This window comes from Zootoca vivipara, chromosome 10 (genome assembly GCF_965207765.1).
Source record: "Zootoca vivipara chromosome 10, rZooViv2.hap1.1, whole genome shotgun sequence".
Taxonomy (NCBI): Eukaryota; Metazoa; Chordata; class Lepidosauria; order Squamata; family Lacertidae; genus Zootoca; species Zootoca vivipara.
Genome location: NC_142593.1, coordinates 63,234,793 through 63,252,940, shown reverse-complemented (window position 1 = coordinate 63,252,940; position 18,148 = coordinate 63,234,793). Strand labels below are relative to the sequence as shown.

Here is an 18,148-nt window from a genome sequence, read left to right as displayed (position 1 = left end):
TCCATCAGGTACGCTGGCTGAGACCCCACCTCCCCACAGACTGTCTCGCCAGAGTGGTGCTGGTGCATGCTCTGGTTATTTCCCGCTTGGACTATTGCAATGTGCTCTACATTGGGCTCCCTTTGAAGGTGATCCAGAAACTACAATTAATCCAGAATGTGGCAGCTAGACTGGTGACTGGAAGTGGCTGCCAGGAACATATAACACTGGTCCTAAAGGATCTTCACTGCCTCACAGTACGTTTCTGAGCATAGTTCAAAGTGTTGGTGCTGACCTTTAAATCCCTAAATGGCCTCAGCCTTGTATACTTGAACGAGCGTCTCTACCCCCATTATCCAGCCCGGACACTGAGGTCCAGCTCTGAAGATCTTCTGGCAGTTCTCTCACTGAGAGAAGTGAAGTTACAAGGAACCAGGCAGAGGACCTTCTCAGCAATGACATCTTTCCTGTGGAATGGCCTCCCATCAGATGTCAAGGAAAAAAAGAACTACACAACTTTTAGAAGACATCAGAAGGCATCCCTGTATCATGAAGTTCTTAATGTTTGACATTTTATAATTATTTATATGTGTTGAAAGCTGGCCAGAGTGGTTGGGGCAATCCAGCCAGATGTGCCTCCTCTATGCAAGCTCTGGAAGGTGGCAACACGAGAATGAACTTTCTGCAGTGAATCATGTTGTTGTTGTTTAGTCGTTTAGTCGTGTCCGACTCTTCGTGACCCCATGGACCATAGCACGCCAGGCACTCCTGTCTTACACTGCCTCCCGCAGTTTGGTCAAACTCATGTTCGTAGCTTCGAGAACACTGTCCAACCATCTCATCCTCTGTCGTCCCCTTCTCCTAGTGCCCTCAATCTTTCCCAACATCAGGGTCTTTTCCAAGGATTCTTCTCTTCTCATGAGGTGACCAAAGTATTGGAGCCTCAGCTTCACGATCTGTCCTTCCAGTGAGCACTCAGGGCTGATTTCCCTCAGAATGGATAGGTTTGATCTTCTTGCAGTCCATGGGACTCTCAAGAGTCTCCTCCAGCACCATAATTCAAAAGCATCAATTCTTCGGTGATCAGCCTTCTTGATGGTCCAGCTCTCACTTCCATACATCACTACTGGGAAAACCATAGCTTTAACTATACGGACCTTTATAGGCAAGGTGATGTCTCTGCTTTTTAAGATGCTGTCTAGGTTTGTCATTGCTTTTCTCCCAAGAAACAGGCGTCTTTTAATTTTGTGACTGCTGTCACCATCTGCAGTGATCAAGGAGCCCAAGAAAGTAAAATCTCTCACTGCCTCCATTTCTTCCCCTTCTATTTGCCAGGAGGTGATGGGACCAGTGGCCATGATCTTGGTTTTTTTGATGTTGAGCTTCAGACCATATTTTGCGCTCTCCTCTTTCACCTTGATTAAAAGGTTCTTTAATTCCTCCTCACATTCTGCCATCAAGGTTGTGTCATCTGCATATCTGAGGTTGTTGATATTTCTTCCGGCAATCTTAATTCCGGCTTGGGATTCATCTAGTCCAGCCTTTCGCATGATGAATTCTGCATATAAGTTAAATAAGCAGGGAGACAATATACAACCTTGTCGTACTCCTTTCCCAATTTTGAACCAATCAGTTGTTCCATATCCAGTTCTAACTGTAGCTTCTTGTCCCACATAGAGATTTCTCAGGAGACAGATGAGGTGTTCAGGCACTCCCATTTCTTTAAGAACTTGCCATAGTTTGCTGTGGTCGACACAGTCAAAGGCTTTTGCATAGTCAATGAAGCAGAAGTAGACGTTTTTCTGGAACTCTCTAGCTTTCTCCATAATCCAGCGCATGTTTGCTATTTGGTCTCTGGTTCCTCTGCCCCTTCGAAATCCAGCTTGCACTTCTGGGAGTTCTCGGTCCACATACTGCCTAAGCCTGCCTTGTAGAATTTTAAGTATAACCTTGCTAGCGTGTGAAATGAGCGCAATTGTGCGGTAGTTGGAGCATTCTTTGGCACTACCCTTCTTTGGTAATCTTTGCAAGAGAACACAACAAAGGGTCTTATGCCACAACAAGACTCTCTGTTTGGTTAGTAAGAGGTGGAGATCCTGCATGCTTTGCACTCCAAAATATGGAGGTGTGGCAGCATTCACAGGTGAACATTCTCACCTACCCTCTTGCATTGGGATGTGGCCTCCTTCCCTCTTACACCATGTCCAAGGCTTGAAAGGAGACCTGCTGTTTCAGCTCCTTCTGAGATCAGTCTGGGAGCTGAGTCTCTGCCCCACAGGATCAGTGCACCTGAGCATCCTCAGCAGGTGCTGGGGCCTCACCCCTGAATGACCCCACTGGTGTAAGAACATTGGAGGCTGCTGCCTTATAACAAGTAAGACCCCTGGGTCCACCTAGCTCACTACTGTCTACTCTGACTGGCAGCTGCAGTTCCCCAGAGTTTCAGACAGGGACCCTTTCCTTTGCCCTACTGGAGATGGTGCCAGCCAGGGATTGAACCTGCAACCTTCTGCATGCAAAGCAGGCAAAGGCTCTGCAACTGAGCTAAGGTTCTTTGGTGCCCCACAATGCAGCAGAGCAATGCTTTATTGGAGGCTCTGGGTCATTGTGGGTAATTTAGACTGGTGGCTACCAAGCTCCGAATGGGCCTTTAACACAAAAAGAGGATCTGTAGGAGCAGCTGAGGGGGCTAAGCCGGCTGGCGCATCTCAGGGGCGACCATGACCGAGGGTGTCCTGGCGAGGGCTGGGAAGAACCGCACCAGGGCAGGGCAGAGCTCCCAGACTCAGCCCGGAGATAGTTCCCCGAGAGCCACGAGCCAGGAGGGGGCGCTTTCAGCCCGCGGGGCTCCCGGAGGAGGCGGCGGCAGCAGCGACCGCTCCTGGCTATAAAAGGGCGCGCCCGCCCCGTCGGTCGTCCTGAGCGCCTGCCGGTCTCACTCGGCCAGGCGTGGAGGGAGCCGCGTGCAGCGAGGACGATGAGCTCCCGGGACTGGCGAGGGCTGTCCCGCGGCCGCCTCCTCCTGCTGGCCGCCCTGCTCGCCTGGGCCGCCGCCGATGCCCACGAAGAGGAAGCGGATGGACCCCACTCTGAGGCAGGTGGGTCAACAGTGCGGCTGAAGCCCCCAGATCTGCTCCCCACTCCCGTGTAGACATGGTAGAGCCGCCGATCTTCACAACTTTAGCGGACTTCAGTTTCCGAATGAGGGTCCCACAAGGGAGGCCCAGCCCACGGGGGCACGTGCATCTCCCCCCGGGATGGAGGGCTCTTGGAGAAGGGACACCCGCTCCGCCAGGGACCGCCACGCGTGCTGCTGCTGCTCTGGCACCGTCCTCCGCCTCCAACCTCGCCTTTACTCCCGGGGCAGGAGCCGGAGGTCGCCCCTGGAGGGGCCTAGAATGCCGACGCGAGCTCCAGGCGCCGGCGGAAGAGGGTGCCTCTGAACATGCTCAGAGTCCCCTTCGCTCTCTGCTCCCTCCCAGCCGGTTCGACTTCTCAGCGGGAAAGGAAAGCGCCTCCCAGCACTCCATCCTTCTCTGGCTTTATCACCTAGGTACCAGCGGCCCCCACGCCCGCACCCAGAGCAGCGCAGCAACGCGGCCGGCGAGGAGTGAACAAAAGGGGGCGACAGGGGAGACGCGGATGCCGGTTTGTTTAGCTGGCTTGGCTTGAGGATCCTGATCGGGAGAGAATCTCGGTGGGAGTCCCCCCCCTTGGGGTCCTAGTGGCCCCTCTTGGGGTCCTGGTAGTCCCGCTCCAGCTGTGGAGGCGCCCCGACGCGCCTCTCCGCCGGGAAGCATCCTTGCCTCGCTCCCTTCAGAGGCACCTCCTCCCATTCCCGCCTTCTCCGGTGGGCCCCCGGCCTGAGGCCTCAGTGAACAATGGCTGGGGGAGAGGGGAGGAGGTGGTCTAGTTTGGGGAGCCGGATAGGCAAATGCTGGCCTAGTAATTTCGTTGTTCCCGCAAGGGGACAATGACAATAAAGATATCTTATTTTTGTTTTGGGGAGCCGTATAGGCAACGTCCCCCCCCGGCAGCCCCCTCCCTTTCCCGCGGGGTCTTCTGGGCTTTCTGCTTGTGCCATCCTCAAGTCAAGGAACAAAATAAAAAAATTCCTTCAGTAGCACCTTAAAGACCAACTTTTTATTTTGGTATGAGCTTTCGTGTGCATACCAAAATAAAAACTTAGTTGGTCTTTAAGGTGCTACTGAAGGAATTTTTTTATTTTGCTTCGACTCAGACCAACACGGCTACCTACCTGTATCAAGGAACAAAGTTAGTCGGGCCACGGGGGAGGGGCTCTTTGGCGGCGCCCCCTCCCCGCCCGGCGCTGCTGCCTCTGAGGCTTTATCTCTCGAGCCCCGGACAAGAGGCAGCAGGGCTGTGCCGAGGCTCCCATCCCAGAGGAGGTCGACTGAAAAGTTCTCGACTTTTTTTTCCGTGGAGGCTAGAAGTGTTTTATGGATAGTTGCTACATTTTGATGGCCGTTTTGGGGCAATCCTATATGAGGAATTGACCTTGAAGGAAAATCTGAACGCAGAACTTGAATACTCTGCCCTGGTCTGGTTGTTCTACCTCCAGCCGCGTGCAGGGAGCCGGGGAGGGGAGCAGGCTGGCTCAGTCCGGGGCCCGATCCCACAGCCATTCCCCAGCCTTCCCGCAGCAGTTTGTGCTCAAGATCCTCCTCGCCTAAAAGTCCTGGTGGGTGGGTGGCGGGGCGCAACTTATGGCAGGCATGCGCTTGCAATACTCTCCTCCCGTTGCTTTTAAATAAAAATGTGGGTCGATGTAAGTTCCCTGAATGGGGGGGGGGGCATGCAGAGCCTTCAGGTAATGCAAAATACAAGAGAGCTTCAGGTTCAGTCAATTTACAGTATTAAGTTGGTTAATCAGCTAAAGGTTTGCCGACTAAAATGTTCTCCGCGGCAGCGACTGACGGGTCCACACCGCCATACAGTGAGTCAACCTCGATGGGAGGGGGAGGCTTGAAGCCGGCTTTTCTTTCCCATTTCCACCCCAGGGAAGCCTGATCCTGTGGGTTTCAGGGGAAAACCGCAGTGGCATTTTCTTCTAGCAACCGGAGCTGGTGGGGCTTGGTTAAGTAAGTGTTGCTACACGTGGTCAGGAGAAAGCGCTCAAGAAGCCTGGATGGGCTCCTGCTCGAGATCCACAAATGGGACGAAATTCATAGGTTTCCTCTCAGGCAGAGCTCTTGGGAGGTGAAACACTGGATAGGCGGGGGGGGGCTCTTGGGAGTGCTGTTTCTGCCCCTCCCCAGCTCCTGCTGCTTCAGTCACTTGATGTCTGAATCGATTATGATACTCCCAACCTCCTTTTCTAAGCCTCAATACTGGGAGTTCCTCTGTCCTCCCCTCCAGCCTGCTCCTTATGGTGGGAATGGATGCTGGTGCTAAGGGGGCTGCTCCAGCCCCACGGACCTCAGCTGCTTGTCTTGTGAGGAGCTGAGGAGCATCCTTGACGCTGTTGCTCTTGCCTAGCTCAAAGGCCATTGCATTTCAGGTGGGTGGGGCCACTGCTCTCCCCGCTGGATTATCTTTTTAAACTAAGCAGCAAAGCATCGGGAGAATTGCCTTAATCAGTGCAGAAGGAGGAGGTGGAATGATGGGGTCCAGGCAGAGGAAATGGGAGCAAGGACGAGAAATGAGAGGTGGGATTATCTTTGGGGTAGAATCTCCAGAGACCACTCTGGCTCTTGCAAATAGTTTCTGTCCCCCCACTGGGCAGGCCACCTCTATCTCTTCCACCTCTCCTTGGTCACCTGGTGGGAAGGGCTGAGCCCATGTTCTGGGCAGAGCATAAGGAAGGGGATTTAGTGCCTCTCTTGCTCTGAGCTTTTGGGGAGTGCCCAAAACAGCAAATTCTCCCCAGAAAGTGAAACTGAACACAACTACATTATGCTTCCGTCTTCTGCACAAACATTTTGCTTTTGTTTGCTGCATTTAGCCCAAGATATCCCAGACCTCCCACAATCCATATTGTACCTACTTATGGTAAATGGCCTCTCTTGTTGGTATGAGATGAAGCAGACTGCTCACAACCAAGGTATCTCTGGCATTCTTGGGGCAGTTCCAAAAGGCCTTGGAGTGCACTGGCAGCTTCACCCTAGAAACTGCGGTGGGCCTCATGGTGGCTTAAGGCCTGCTGAGCAAGGCTTAAAGAGGCACCTGCAGTCCACTCTTTGGAACCACTGAAAGACACCAGCACCCACCTCCTTAGCAGGCTCAGCCACATCCATGTGGGGTTTGTGGGAAGAGAGACATTGGCCACCTGAGGGGCCTGGCATGTGTGCACACTCTTGGGATGGGTGGGCAGGGAGGAAGCACATTAGTCCTGCAAATTACAGTCTGTGCCACCAGCACAGAGGTGGGGAGAGAGAGAGAGAGACCTTGCAGGAATCTGGCCCACTCCCAACCCTCAGGCGCTGCTCTATCCATCAGGCACATGAACTCCTGGCCCAGGTTGCCAGGAGGGGATTATTATGTGTGGCATAAGTTGTTCTGAGCAGGAAAATTCAGGAAATTTCATTAAGTACATCTCAGGGTGTTCCATTTTCTTCCGCATTAGCTATGCTTAATTTATATATGAAAGAAACTGAACAGTTAAAAAGCAAATAACTTGTAACATGTCTTTTAACAGCAGCACATACAGCCATAGCCAGAAACTGGAAAACTTAAATTCTCCAGATATGAACCAGTGAGATAACATAGTTTGCCAAACAGCCTTACTGGGGAAGCACCATCACACAAATTAAGTGTCATGTGGACAAAACAAAAAGCACCTGACAGTTTCCATGAAATCTGCCATTATTTTATTGTATATACAAATAATGAAGCAAGGGTCTGGGAAGAACCTCCAGTTCAGGGCGCAGTTGGCTTGTATAGACCAGAGATGTATCCTGTAGACCAGTCATATCCTGTAACAAAGGAAGTAAAGAAGTTAATGATATAGTGTATTATAATTTATTCGGTATTATGGCTGCCCTGTATCTGGATGTCTTTAATATATGATGTTTTATTATATTTTATATAATATAAATAAATATTTATTTATATTACATAAAATATAATATAATATTTTATTATATTTTTGTATGTGTTGGAAGCTACCCAGAGTTGGGAGCTGCCCAGAGAGAGGGGGGGTGAGCTCTTAGATCCTAATGACTTTTATTTATTTAGCTTTTGTATGCCCGAGAAACTTTCCTTTTCCCTTTTTGTATTGGTTACTGTTTTGAAATTCATTAACAACGATTTGGTGGGGAAAGTTGTTCTGAGCAGGAGGTTGCAGAGGAAACACTCCAGCAAAGTAGCTGCCCAAGGAGGGTGGCTAAAGGCCCACCTGGACCACCCGTCCTTTTTAGGTGTAGATTTTATTAGAGCTTTCATCTTTTCACAGTAAAATGGTTCAGTCCCTTCTACCACTGGAGCCTCCACCCATCCCCCAACCCCATCATCTTTTTTGCAATAATATTTTCATTTCTGCTTTGGAGTCCTTGGCACATTCTAGTGCTCAGGTTTGCTTAATCCTCCCTCCTTCTAGAGGAAATGCCTCAGGTAGTTTCAATGCCACCTCCCAGATGATGAGTTATTGTTCCTTCTTTCATCCCCAAGTCTGAATGCAGGTGGGGGAAAGGCCAGAGTACAGTGGTTAGGAGTCCAATGAAGAGGGCTTGGAGGGACTCTCTACTTGAGACCCCAGTGACCCAGTGCTGCCAGTCAATGTGGACAACACTGGCCTAGATGGACCAAAGGATGTGACTCAGTATAAGGCAGCCGCATGTGTTGTGTGCAGGAGGTTTCAAGAGGGACAGACAAGGGTGTTTTGCTGCCAGGGGTAGCTGCTTCCATCTGCATAAGGGTGAGGCTACCCTCTGTTCCCAGGTCCAGTCCCCAATGTAATCTCCAGGTAGGAATGGGGAAGAGTCACCTGCCAGTCAGTGAAGGCAATGCTGAGCTGGGGGGTGCAGGGAATAGAAGGCAGTTTCCTCTGCAACAGAGGGCACACCTGTTGACCAGAACAGACTCTCAAAACTGGGCAACTGTGTTCAAGTCTTGTGCCTGGCCTTCCTCTTGGTTTCTAAGGGTTTGGCATGTGGGGAACGTGTGGGTCAAGGGTGAGTAGGGTGTATGTGGAGCTCCAGGAGCAGCAGATTTCCAAAGGGCAAAAGATGGGGTTGCAGATAGTGTGGAGCCAAGAGTGGGGTCTTCTTTGCTTGACCTGGGAGTGGGCACAGCCCAGAGTTTTCTTTGCAGTCATGCAGGAGACTAGAAAGGAACTACAGTACCATCTAAACCAGGGATAGGCAACCTAAGGCCTGTAGGCTGGATGCGGTCCAATTGCCTTCTCAATCCGGCTCATGGATGGTTTGGGAATCAGCGTGTTTTTACATGAGTAAAATGTGTCATAGAATCCTAGAGTTGGAAGAGACTACAAGGGCCATCCAGTCCAACCCCCTGCCAAGCAGGAAACACCATCAAAGCATTCCTGGCAGATGGCTGTCCTTTTATTTAAAATGCATCTCTGGGTTATTTGTGGGGCCTGCCTGGTATCTTTACATGAGTAGAATGTGTGATTTTATTTAAAATGCATCTCTGGGTTATTTGTGGGGCATAGGAATTCGTTCATTCCCCCCCCCCCCCAAAAAAAGTCCGGCCCACCACATGGTCTGAGAGATGGTGGACCGGCCCATGGCTGAAAAAGGTTGCTGACCCCTGATCTAAACAGAGGGCCCTGAACTAAGAACTGAAAGTGCTTATTGGGGCAAGTGCCCTGAACAGCCTCATGGGAGGGGGCCGCAGTGCCTGAGTGCTTGCCCAGAAGCCCTCCAGGAGAAATCTCAGTTGTGGGCCCAAGAGGGGAATTTTCGCAATAATCTCTCCCTCCCATTGTTCCTTCAGCAGGACAAGAATAATCCTGTTGGACTACTTTACAGGGTTGTAAGTGTTACTGAGAGGACGTGTGTGAAAAACTTTCAGCATGAGAAAAAAGCAATGAAAGGCTCCCATATATTCTTCCACTTGCCTCTCCTGGTCCTGCAATACATTGTCGCCAAGTTCTGCCACCCTCATGAGCCTGCCTGGTTGGCTATGAGGACCTGGCCTCCCCATCACCATAGAAACGGAGCCAGCTGTGGAGTGCACCTGAGCAGAGGAGGGGGAAGGGGAGGGAGGGAGGAGCATCCACTCACCTCTCCTCTCTGGACCACCTGGCCTCCCTTTGGAGGCAAGCAGGATTATACCTGGCCTAGTTAGGTAGGTAGCTTGGTTGGTAGCCGAGCTGCCTTACCAGGTAGGGACTGGTAGGCTCCTGGCACTCTCCCACCTTTGGCATGCCAGTGGGGCTGCATGGGATGGGAGTAGGGGACCCTTTCCCAGGATAATGTCTGACCCAGTAATATCCCCTTCCTCCACCAGAGGCTCACCAGGAGGGTGGGAGGGGGTAAAGCAGCTGCTGAGCCTTGCTGGAGAACCTTCAGACTTCCTGATCCCTGGCTTCCCTTTCTCTTTCCAGGTCCTCCTCCTGGCCATGGAAACAGTCACTGGAGCTATGCAGGTAAAGGCTGGTGATGAAGGCTGCCCCCCCTCTCCTCTGGGCTTCTGGCCAGAAAACAGACGCTGTGGGGCTTAATGATTAGCCAGCTCCCTGCTCCCTCCCTCCCTCTCTCACCCAGAGCCCTGCTCTTCCTGGGCGGGTCTGGGTCTGGCTGAATGAGAGTGGGGGCAAAGACCTCTTGCCAATCAGTCCTGTTGGTCCCCCGGCTCAGTCGGGCACAGTGGTGGACCGGGAGTTCTCTGCAGCTGCAGAACAGGTGCCACCATCTCCTGTGAAGCTGGGCCCCCCAGGGCCTCCTTCCCTTCCGTGGATCCAGCACTCCCTGGCCCCCTCCTCCCCTAGCAGGAAGCTCAGGTGCCTCTGCTGGCACTTTGCCCTGTGGGAACCAGCTGCTTCTGAGATTCAGCCGGTTTGCCTTGGGGAGGAGAGCAACCTTGGCACGTGCCCTTGAAGGCCTGGCTCAGCGTGGCCGTGTGTGGGGCCCAGCTGGGGGGGGGGAGGGATAGCAGGGAAGCAGACACCACTTTGCAACAAGGGCAAGAGAAGTTGAGCTGCTTGCCTCTCATCTCTGGGGTCCTTGAGGGCCTCTTAGTTTATCCCTCAACAGCATCAGGATGAGAGTGAAGGGCTTGTTCAACCCCCAAGATGGGCCACAAGGGGCTAGAAGGAAAGCCCCTCCCCTGATGCCTGCTCTCCTCTTTCAGACAAGGCAGAGTGGGCCTCCGATTTCCCCCACTGCGGGGGCCACATGCAGTCCCCCATCAACATTGAGACGAGGGCTGCCCTCTTCAGTCCCCAGCTGGAGCCCATCCTGCTGCCTGACTACAGCCTGCCTCCCAGGGAGATGCTCCGCCTCCAGAACAATGGACACACAGGTGAGACCCCCTACCTGCCAATGCCCAGGGCAGGGAGGGGTTGGCACATCAACCGTTTGGGATTTTCATGAGGCTGGCAAGGGGCACCCCCACAGGTTGGAGGCCCAGGCAGCCTTTGGCAGGTGGAGCTGCTCCTCTGATGACGCTCCAGTTCTACATTATTATGGTTCCCCTCCCCCCAGGGGACTTCATATCTGAACCTCGTTTCAAGCCTGGGGCTGTCATGCTGCACTCCGACCCTTCTTATTATTCATTTGTTTATTCACTTAAAATGTTTCTCAGCCCTTTCCGAAAGGCACCTGTCCTAGGGGGCTTGCAACAGTCAACATTTACAAAAGGATCAACAACGCGCACAAAAAGAAAAGAAAACTTCCCTTTCCTCCCCATCCCCCACTTTCCCAAGATAAAAAAACCAATAAAGATATTCAGCCAAGCAATTAACATTTTTTCCACAGCTCAGCAACCCACAGTCTGAGCCAGAGGGCATTTCTCAAGGACAGGCTGGTCGTAAGAGAAACTTCAACGCCTCCCCAAAGGTGAACGGGAGGCCAAGTCTGCTTCAGATCCATCAGCAGGGAGTTCCAAAGGCATGGGAGCCACCACAGGGAAGGCCCTCTCTCATGGACACCAACAGCACTGAGCTAGGAGCTGGGCGCATGCAGAGGGCTTCAGCCCATGGGCAGCCTGATAGTGTGCACTGCAGGCAGTCCATTGGAGAACTTGGGCCCAAACGGTTTACGGGTTTAAAGGCTGAAGCCATCACTTTAAATTGGGCTCAGAAATGCACCAGAAGACAGGACAGAGTCAGGACAGCAGCAGAAGGGGTTACAGTAGCTGACCACTTCTTTCCCTTGTCAAAGATCTAGTCAGAGGTGGACTTTAGTCTTTCAAATTTCAGACCCAATGAAAGGCCAACATTTGGGGACCCCCCCATCTTTCACATGCCATTCTGCTTAATTCACTGTGTCATAGCTGTTACACCCCCTTAGTTCGGCACCCAGTGCGGGAAAATTGGTGACACTGCCCTAAAACCACCTCTGCTCTAGTGGCCACATTTGGGACCAGCTGCCTTTCAGAGCAACCCCATGCAGAGCACATTGCAGTAGTTAAGCCTGGATGTGACTCCAGTGTAGGTCACAGTTTCTAGGTCAGACCTTTCCAGGTGGGCTGAAGCTGATGTACAGTGCTTCTTCACCTGTCAGCCAAGCTGCATGTGGGATATAGAAAAGGCAGGATCTAGCCCAGAGCCGTTCCCCTGCACCAGCTAAGGATATCAACAGCCTTCCTGGGATAAGGAGGTGGGGGAAAGAGACAGAGCCAAATGTCATACTGAGGGTGCTGCACCACAAACCTTGGGATAACAGCCTCCCAGCAGTTCATGGAGAGGTTGAAAAGCATGGGGGGTGGTGGCGTGGACCCCTAAGCTAGGGGGTATGGGGCAAAGCAAATGCCCTCTCCCCAGGCTCCATCATTCTGAAAAGGCTCATCCTGGAAGGACTGGGACCTTGTGAAGCCTAAGCCCAATCCAGACAGATGACCAGAAAGTTGCTGTGATGGAGGGCATTGAAACCACTAAGAGGTGAAGGAGAGAGACAACAGGAGTGCCCCCTGTCCTCTCTTCATCCTTTGCCATAAGGAGGCCTGAGCTGGAATGGATCCAAATAATCAGCATCATGTGAGGCCACCTGGAAGTGAGAGACCTTCAGCCCCTTGCACCGAAATGACACATTTGAGAGCAGATGGTGGCTTTTGATACTTCTGGTGCATCTCAGGGAGGTGGGATTGAGGACACTGCTTCAGTGAGTCCACTCTTACTCCCGGTCTGTTTCCACGGTAGTCATGGGAGGCGACAGTTCAGCGCCATGCCATGTGAGTTGCCCTGTGGTGTTCCCTGTGCACTTTAACATCTATATAAAGCTTCTAGGAGATTCAGAGTGAAGTGCCTTAGGGAGATGACACCCAGCTCTATCTCTCTGCTCCATCTGAAACAGGAGAGGCAGCTGAGGTTTTAGAGCAGTGCCTGCAGGCAGAGAAGGGCTAATAAACTGAAGCTGAATCCTGAAATGACCGGTGTTGTGTGTCCTGGGTTCTCACAACTGAGAGGTAGGGAGGCATCCTGCCCTAGACGGGAAAGGAACAGGCTTGCAGCTTGGTGGGATTCCTGGATTCAACAGCATCCCAGAGGCTAAGTGGCCTTGGTATCTCCTGCCATCTTGCCCCTTCTTGTGCTGCTAGTTTCAAGGGTGTCTGGCTGACTGGTCAACAGGCAGCAGGTGATGTGAGCAGTACTTTGCTCCCAATGCAGGGAAATCCACCTGGCTCTCTTGTGCTTTTGCCCTTCTACCCACCTTCCTCCAACCCTCTCCTCCTCCTCACTTTTGCTGGGCTAAACAGAATTATTCTTCTAACCTCCGCACAGAAGAAAGGACTTTTGGAGCTTCCCAAGGATCATCTCCATCCATTTGAAAAGTCTTCCTCTGTGCAAAGTTAGTCATTTGGGGGAGGGAGGATGAGGCCCCCGCCCCATTACTCTCTCATAGGCAGCAGGGAGCCTCTTGAACTCCCGGGGGCTGCCTGTGTACTCTGGAGCCCTGGTTTTCTTTCCTGAGCTCTAAAATGTGTGAAGAGCCAACAGCTCCATGGAGTCTCTCTACTCAGAGTGGCTTGACCCTCTGCCTCTTGGAGGACAACCAGGAAGGCGAGGGAGGGTGTTGGGCAAGCAGGTTCATCCCCACCTTCCTCCTCTGCATGATTAATATCTCAAGCACAAACCCAGCTTCAAATGGGGCTCTCGTGTTTTCCTGCAGATACTCAGATGACTGATACTACCTTTTTGCCGTCTTAGTCTGTTTTGCAGCAAAAGCAGCAATGGGGGGGGGGGGAGGTTGAGGCTCCCAAGAAACTAGTGAATGCACAGAAGCAGAAATACATTTTTTGTGGAATAAAGCCTCTAGCTACACCTGATGGACTCCAACCTTCAAAAGCTTCTTCTGTTGTGTATCTGAGGAGCCTAAAGACTCAGTGCCAGCAAAGTGTCTTTAATGCTCATCCCGTAGGCAATAGAGAAAGTGAGCCCAAGGAGGGGGCAGGCAGGTCTCACTGGGGCCAAATTGCCCCAAAGGCTTCCCCCCAGCACTCTGGCCAGGCCCTGAATGCAGAGGCATAGCAAGCCCAGGTGGTACCCAGTGTGGAATTTTTTTGTCAACCCCCCCCACGCCGCTTTCTGGGGCGCTGGCAAAGCTGCACCCTCTTGGGAGCCATGGCTCCCGTCCATCCCCCTCACTCCTTCCCTCCCTTGCTCGCTGCAAAACGGCAAAGCAGGAGCCAGGGTGGGAGGGAGGCTGGGAGGGGCGGGATCCTCTGCTCACGGCTCCAGTTGTGAATGGAGAATCCTCTACATGCGGCTGCAGTGGCGCAATGGCTTCTTGCACCGCCGTGGCAGGGCACCGCCTTGTCACCCCCGGAGACATGCCACCGGGAGCGCACTCCCCCCCCCCCGTTGTGATGCCACTGCCTGAATGTAGACTATCCTGCCTCACCAGGCTGTTGTGAAGACGTGGAAGAGAGGGCCGGCCGGGCACTTTGTGCAAGGCGCTTATCGGATGTAGGATGACTGTAGGGCTGGAATAGCTGCCATTTGAGGAGAAACATAAACAGCCCATGCTCCAGGAAGTAGAGAGGGCAGGATACCTGAGCTCATGAATCATTTCTCTCTCTCTCTCTCTTTTTTTAGAAGAATATTTATTAAGGATTTTCTTGGTTTACAGAAATATGTGCAATGTCTCTCGTAACATTTTGACAGATCAGTTTCATTTATTGAGACATTGGGAGGGAAAGGGGGGGGAAGAGGTAGATGGGGGAAAGGGGGATGGGGTGGTTTGGGGTGATGATGTTTCTATTTTACTTAATATATGTGGGGGTTTTGTCAGCGTCGCTTGTGCAGGTTCTCTGTTGTTTGCTTGTGTTCCTTTATGAATCATTTCTCTTCTTTTATAATATGAAAGTGTAAAGGAAGCTCAGTGAAGGAAATCGGCTGCAGGTGTAAAGCTAGTCAGGGGGCGGTGGCTGCTTTTCCACACCCAAAAAGGTCACGGAAAATAAAGAGAGGCAAAATGATTATGGTGGATGCAGCAACCACACAAAGGGCCTTTTGACGACTCAAGGGGCATTGTGAGAGAAAGCAGGACTGAGCATGTGCAGCAAGCGGGGGGGGGGAGGGGGGAGAGAGAAATGCCTCAGGAAGAGTGAGTGAAAGTGTTTCTGCAAGCTGGTGGAGGGGGCGTGGAGTAAGTCTGTTTTGTCAGATCACGAGGGGGCATCTGCTGGAACCCAGGCAGAAACCCTGTCTGTGGGTCCTGGTGGGGTGCCAGGAAGGGCAACATTGGGGGGTGGAGCTGAAGGTTCCAGTGGGCAGAGGCAGAGCCGACTGCTAGTCTGGTCTCCTCCTCCTCCTCCACCCTCGTGAAGACCACGGAGCTGCAATCCTTTACATGGCAGGAGGAAGTGCCATTGAGCTCAGTGGGACTGGTGTCTCACTCCTGTATTTAGGCAGCCTTTAGACCCTCTTGCACAGACCATAGTGTCATTTACAATGAAGCAACTAAATAAGGCCACACAAAACATTTTAAGACACACAGCAACAAGTCACTGGTTCACAATTCTTGCCAGGAGCAGCAGTGATCCTGAAACTCCTGCCCATTGTTGCCCAATTTCCCTCCCCAAAAGATGCACCTTGACCAGCTTCCTGAAGTTATAAAGCAGGCATCCCCAAACTGCGGCCCTCCAGATGTTTTGGCCTACAACTCCCATGATCCCTAGCTAACAGGACCAGTGGTCAGGGATGATGGGAATTGTAGTCCAAAACATCTGGAGGGATGGAGTTTGGGGATGCCTGTAAAGAGATGAGGCCAGATCCACCTCAGTAGGGAGAGAGTTGCACACAAGGAGCCACCACCGGAAAGGCCCTTTCGAGGGCCCTCGCACCACGTCTTCCACCTCGCATAGGGATCATCCCCTGATCTTAGCCCAGGCAGGTGATGGGGCTTGCTTTGCTCTATTATATACACACACAGAGACACACTTGGAATGGAGTCTGGGCACGGCAGTGCAGACCCCAAGAAAGACATGAGAGAGAGCAGAAAGTCAGTTGTTATGGTTGGGGGGATTGGTAAGGAAAACTAGGCTCGAGGTGTGGGCTGGGGGGAGGCAGTGCCCCAGTTCCCCATAGCAGAAGACATCTTCTGGCATTGCTGGGAACCCTGTTCTGCATCCTCCCCCTGGCACTTGTTGACTAGAACTGGAGTCCAGCTCTTTAAAAAGCCACAGAATATTTGGGAGGCATCAATAGAGTTGAATCTGGGGAACTCCTGTATACATTTGATCTGCCTGCCCCCTCCCTCTGATGCCTCATATGAGAGGAGGTCCAGAGCCAAGGCAAAGGATCTTGGCCAGAGGGAGCTCTTGGCCAGCCCTTGGAGCCTGAGATCGTACACACTGGAGATGGTGGGGGCTGAGCTGCAGACCTCCTCCTCTTCCTCTTCTATGTGAAGCAAGGGTTCTGCCAGTCCTACAGCCAAGCAGGGAAGGCCCATCACACCTAAGTTAGCCTGACTCTATTCACGGGGCAGTGTGAGGGACCCAACAAATGGCAAACAGAAGAAGCTGGGTGATGGATGGGCACCCTGGCCTCCTCCTCTCCATTGTCATGGCCATTGGTTCAATTATTAAGAGAGAGTCAGGGAGTGTCACATACCCCTGTCTTCCTCTCTTTTTGGGTGATCACTCCTAACTGAGTAAGATTGTCTTCCATGAACACAATCTTCAGAGGCGTGTTTCCCATAGGGCTTAGAGCCTGTTGCGCCAGGGCGCCGGCCTCCCAGGGGCGCCCCAGCAAGTGACGAAGCTGTACGGCTTTGCCTTCCCCCTTCCCTGCACGCCACCAGATGTTTGGCGGGGTGCAACGAGCCACTAAGCCCTATGGCAGCTCCACCACGGCCGCCTCTCCCTTGGCCGTGGGAATCCCCTCAGCCGCCAGCTGCCAAGCCGCTGTCTTCTGAGGGAGCAGCGGTGGCGGGAGCAGCTCCCGAGGGGCCTCCTCTGTGTCACCAGTGCCTGCCACCCCATCACCACCACTCCCCAGGACCCAGGCGGGTGGCATGGCAACCACCTCCTGCTCCTCGGGCCACTGGGCAGCAGCGAGAGTGCCGGCAGCGAGCTGTTGTCAGGCAGTGGAGGAGGAGAAAGCGCCCCGGAGCCTCGCAAGCGAGTGGGGGGTTCCGGCCATCTGGCCAGCCGCACCACAGCCACCACATCGGCGGTGTCTTATGTGGGCAGTGGCTCCTGGGGCTGGGCCCTGAGTTCTAAATTCTGGGAAAGGGAGGGGGCGCCAGAGGGATCTTTGTGCCACGACGCTGGATGTGCTTAGGACGGCCCTGACAGTCTTAATAGTGTATCCGTAAGTGACTGTGGAGGCCAATTCTGGATCCACACATCTTCCACAGTGGGGACATAGATTTCCAGGCAGGAGTTGATCATGGTGAGGGTTTGCCAAACATGCCTTCCTCTTAGCATGTTTCTCCCTTTTGTCCTGAGTTTGAGCATCTTCAAAGTCCACAGCATCTTTGGTAAAGGCTATTCTCCAATTGGAGCACTCACATTCCAGTGTTTCCCAATTGTCTGTGTTTATACCACTTTTTTGTTTAGATTTGCCTTGAGAGAGTCCACTTTTGTTGACCACCAGCATTACGCTTTCCATTTTTAAGTTCGGAATAGAGTAGTTGCTTTGGAAGACGATCATCAGGCATCCGAACAACATGAGCAGTCCAACAAAGTTGATGTTGAAGATCTTTGCTTCTTCCAAAGCAAAGTCCCTTCAAGCCTATTGTGCTGGTTGTTGGGGGAGGGGCAGGGAAGAGCAGCCTCTTTTCTTTGCCAAACCTTTTCACTCTGGCTCCTTGAAGCCAGTGGATCCCTGCCCTTCTGGGTGGGATCTGCTAAGGACAAGCACCTGCTGCCAGCTGAGCTCCCTGCTTGTTGGCTACTCTTGTGTTTGGGAAGATGTGGGCATCTCCTTTCCTGGCAGGGGGTGGGGGGTGGGGAACAAACTGATAAGGAGCTGGGACTCTCCCCAGCAGATGTGGCAGCCAAGGCAATTTGATCCCTGGACAAATTGGACAAGTTTTCCAGTGCTAGGTTGCAATGATCTTGGCCCATCTTGCTCAGAAAACCCTACCCACTCTCCCTGGCATTTGCTCTCAGCCATCTCTAGGGATGGGACCAGGGTCACTGCCACATGAAGTCACTGGAGACAGAGGCTCCTTCTGAGGGGAGACTCTCTGAGTTATAACGGGGGGCGGGAGGGGGCAGATCCACAGTACAGTGGTATCTCTAGTTATGAACTTTATTCGTTCCAGAGGTCCGTTCTTAACCTGAAACTGTTCTTAACTAGAGGCGTGCTTTCGCCAGTGGGGCCTCTTGCTGCTGCTGAGCTGCCTGCCGGCACACGATTTCCGTTCTCATCCTGGGGCAAAGTTCTCAACTCGAGGTAACACTTCCAGGTTAGCAGAGTTTCTAACCTGAAGCATTTGTAACCTGAGGCGTTTGTAACTCGAGGTACCACTGTGGCTCTACTGCTGAGTTATGCCATCTTTATCCTCACAATCTCCTTTCACAATTTGCTGTGCAGCAAAGCAGGTTTCCTCTCTGCCTATTTCTTGAGTGGATT

At 52.5% G+C, this 18,148-nt stretch overlaps 1 protein-coding gene and 1 long non-coding RNA gene across 4 annotated transcripts in view; one reads left to right on the top strand and one right to left on the bottom strand.

The window, feature by feature from the left end:
- The first annotated feature begins 2,889 nt into the window (after positions 1-2,889).
- The window catches only part of CA9 (carbonic anhydrase 9), a 28,981-nt gene continuing 13,722 nt past the window's right edge, over positions 2,890-18,148 (top strand). For 2 of the 3 annotated variants that reach the window (XM_088653211.1, XM_060280445.2), the window contains exons 1-3: positions 2,891-3,077; positions 9,509-9,550; positions 10,255-10,425. In XM_088653211.1, the coding sequence (XP_088509337.1) occupies positions 2,957-3,077; positions 9,509-9,550; positions 10,255-10,425 (334 nt within the window). In that variant the 5' untranslated portion in view covers positions 2,891-2,956. Of the gene's footprint in view, positions 3,078-9,508; positions 9,551-10,254; positions 10,426-18,148 lie in introns of all 3 variants that reach the window. The other variant, XM_088653212.1, reaches the window with a different exon arrangement.
- On the bottom strand, positions 6,793-9,558 carry LOC148684508 (uncharacterized). The gene is made up of 2 exons (XR_015946213.1): positions 9,420-9,558; positions 6,793-6,914 (listed from the first exon to the last, which is right to left on the bottom strand). It is a non-coding gene; the product is annotated as an uncharacterized LOC148684508 (long non-coding RNA).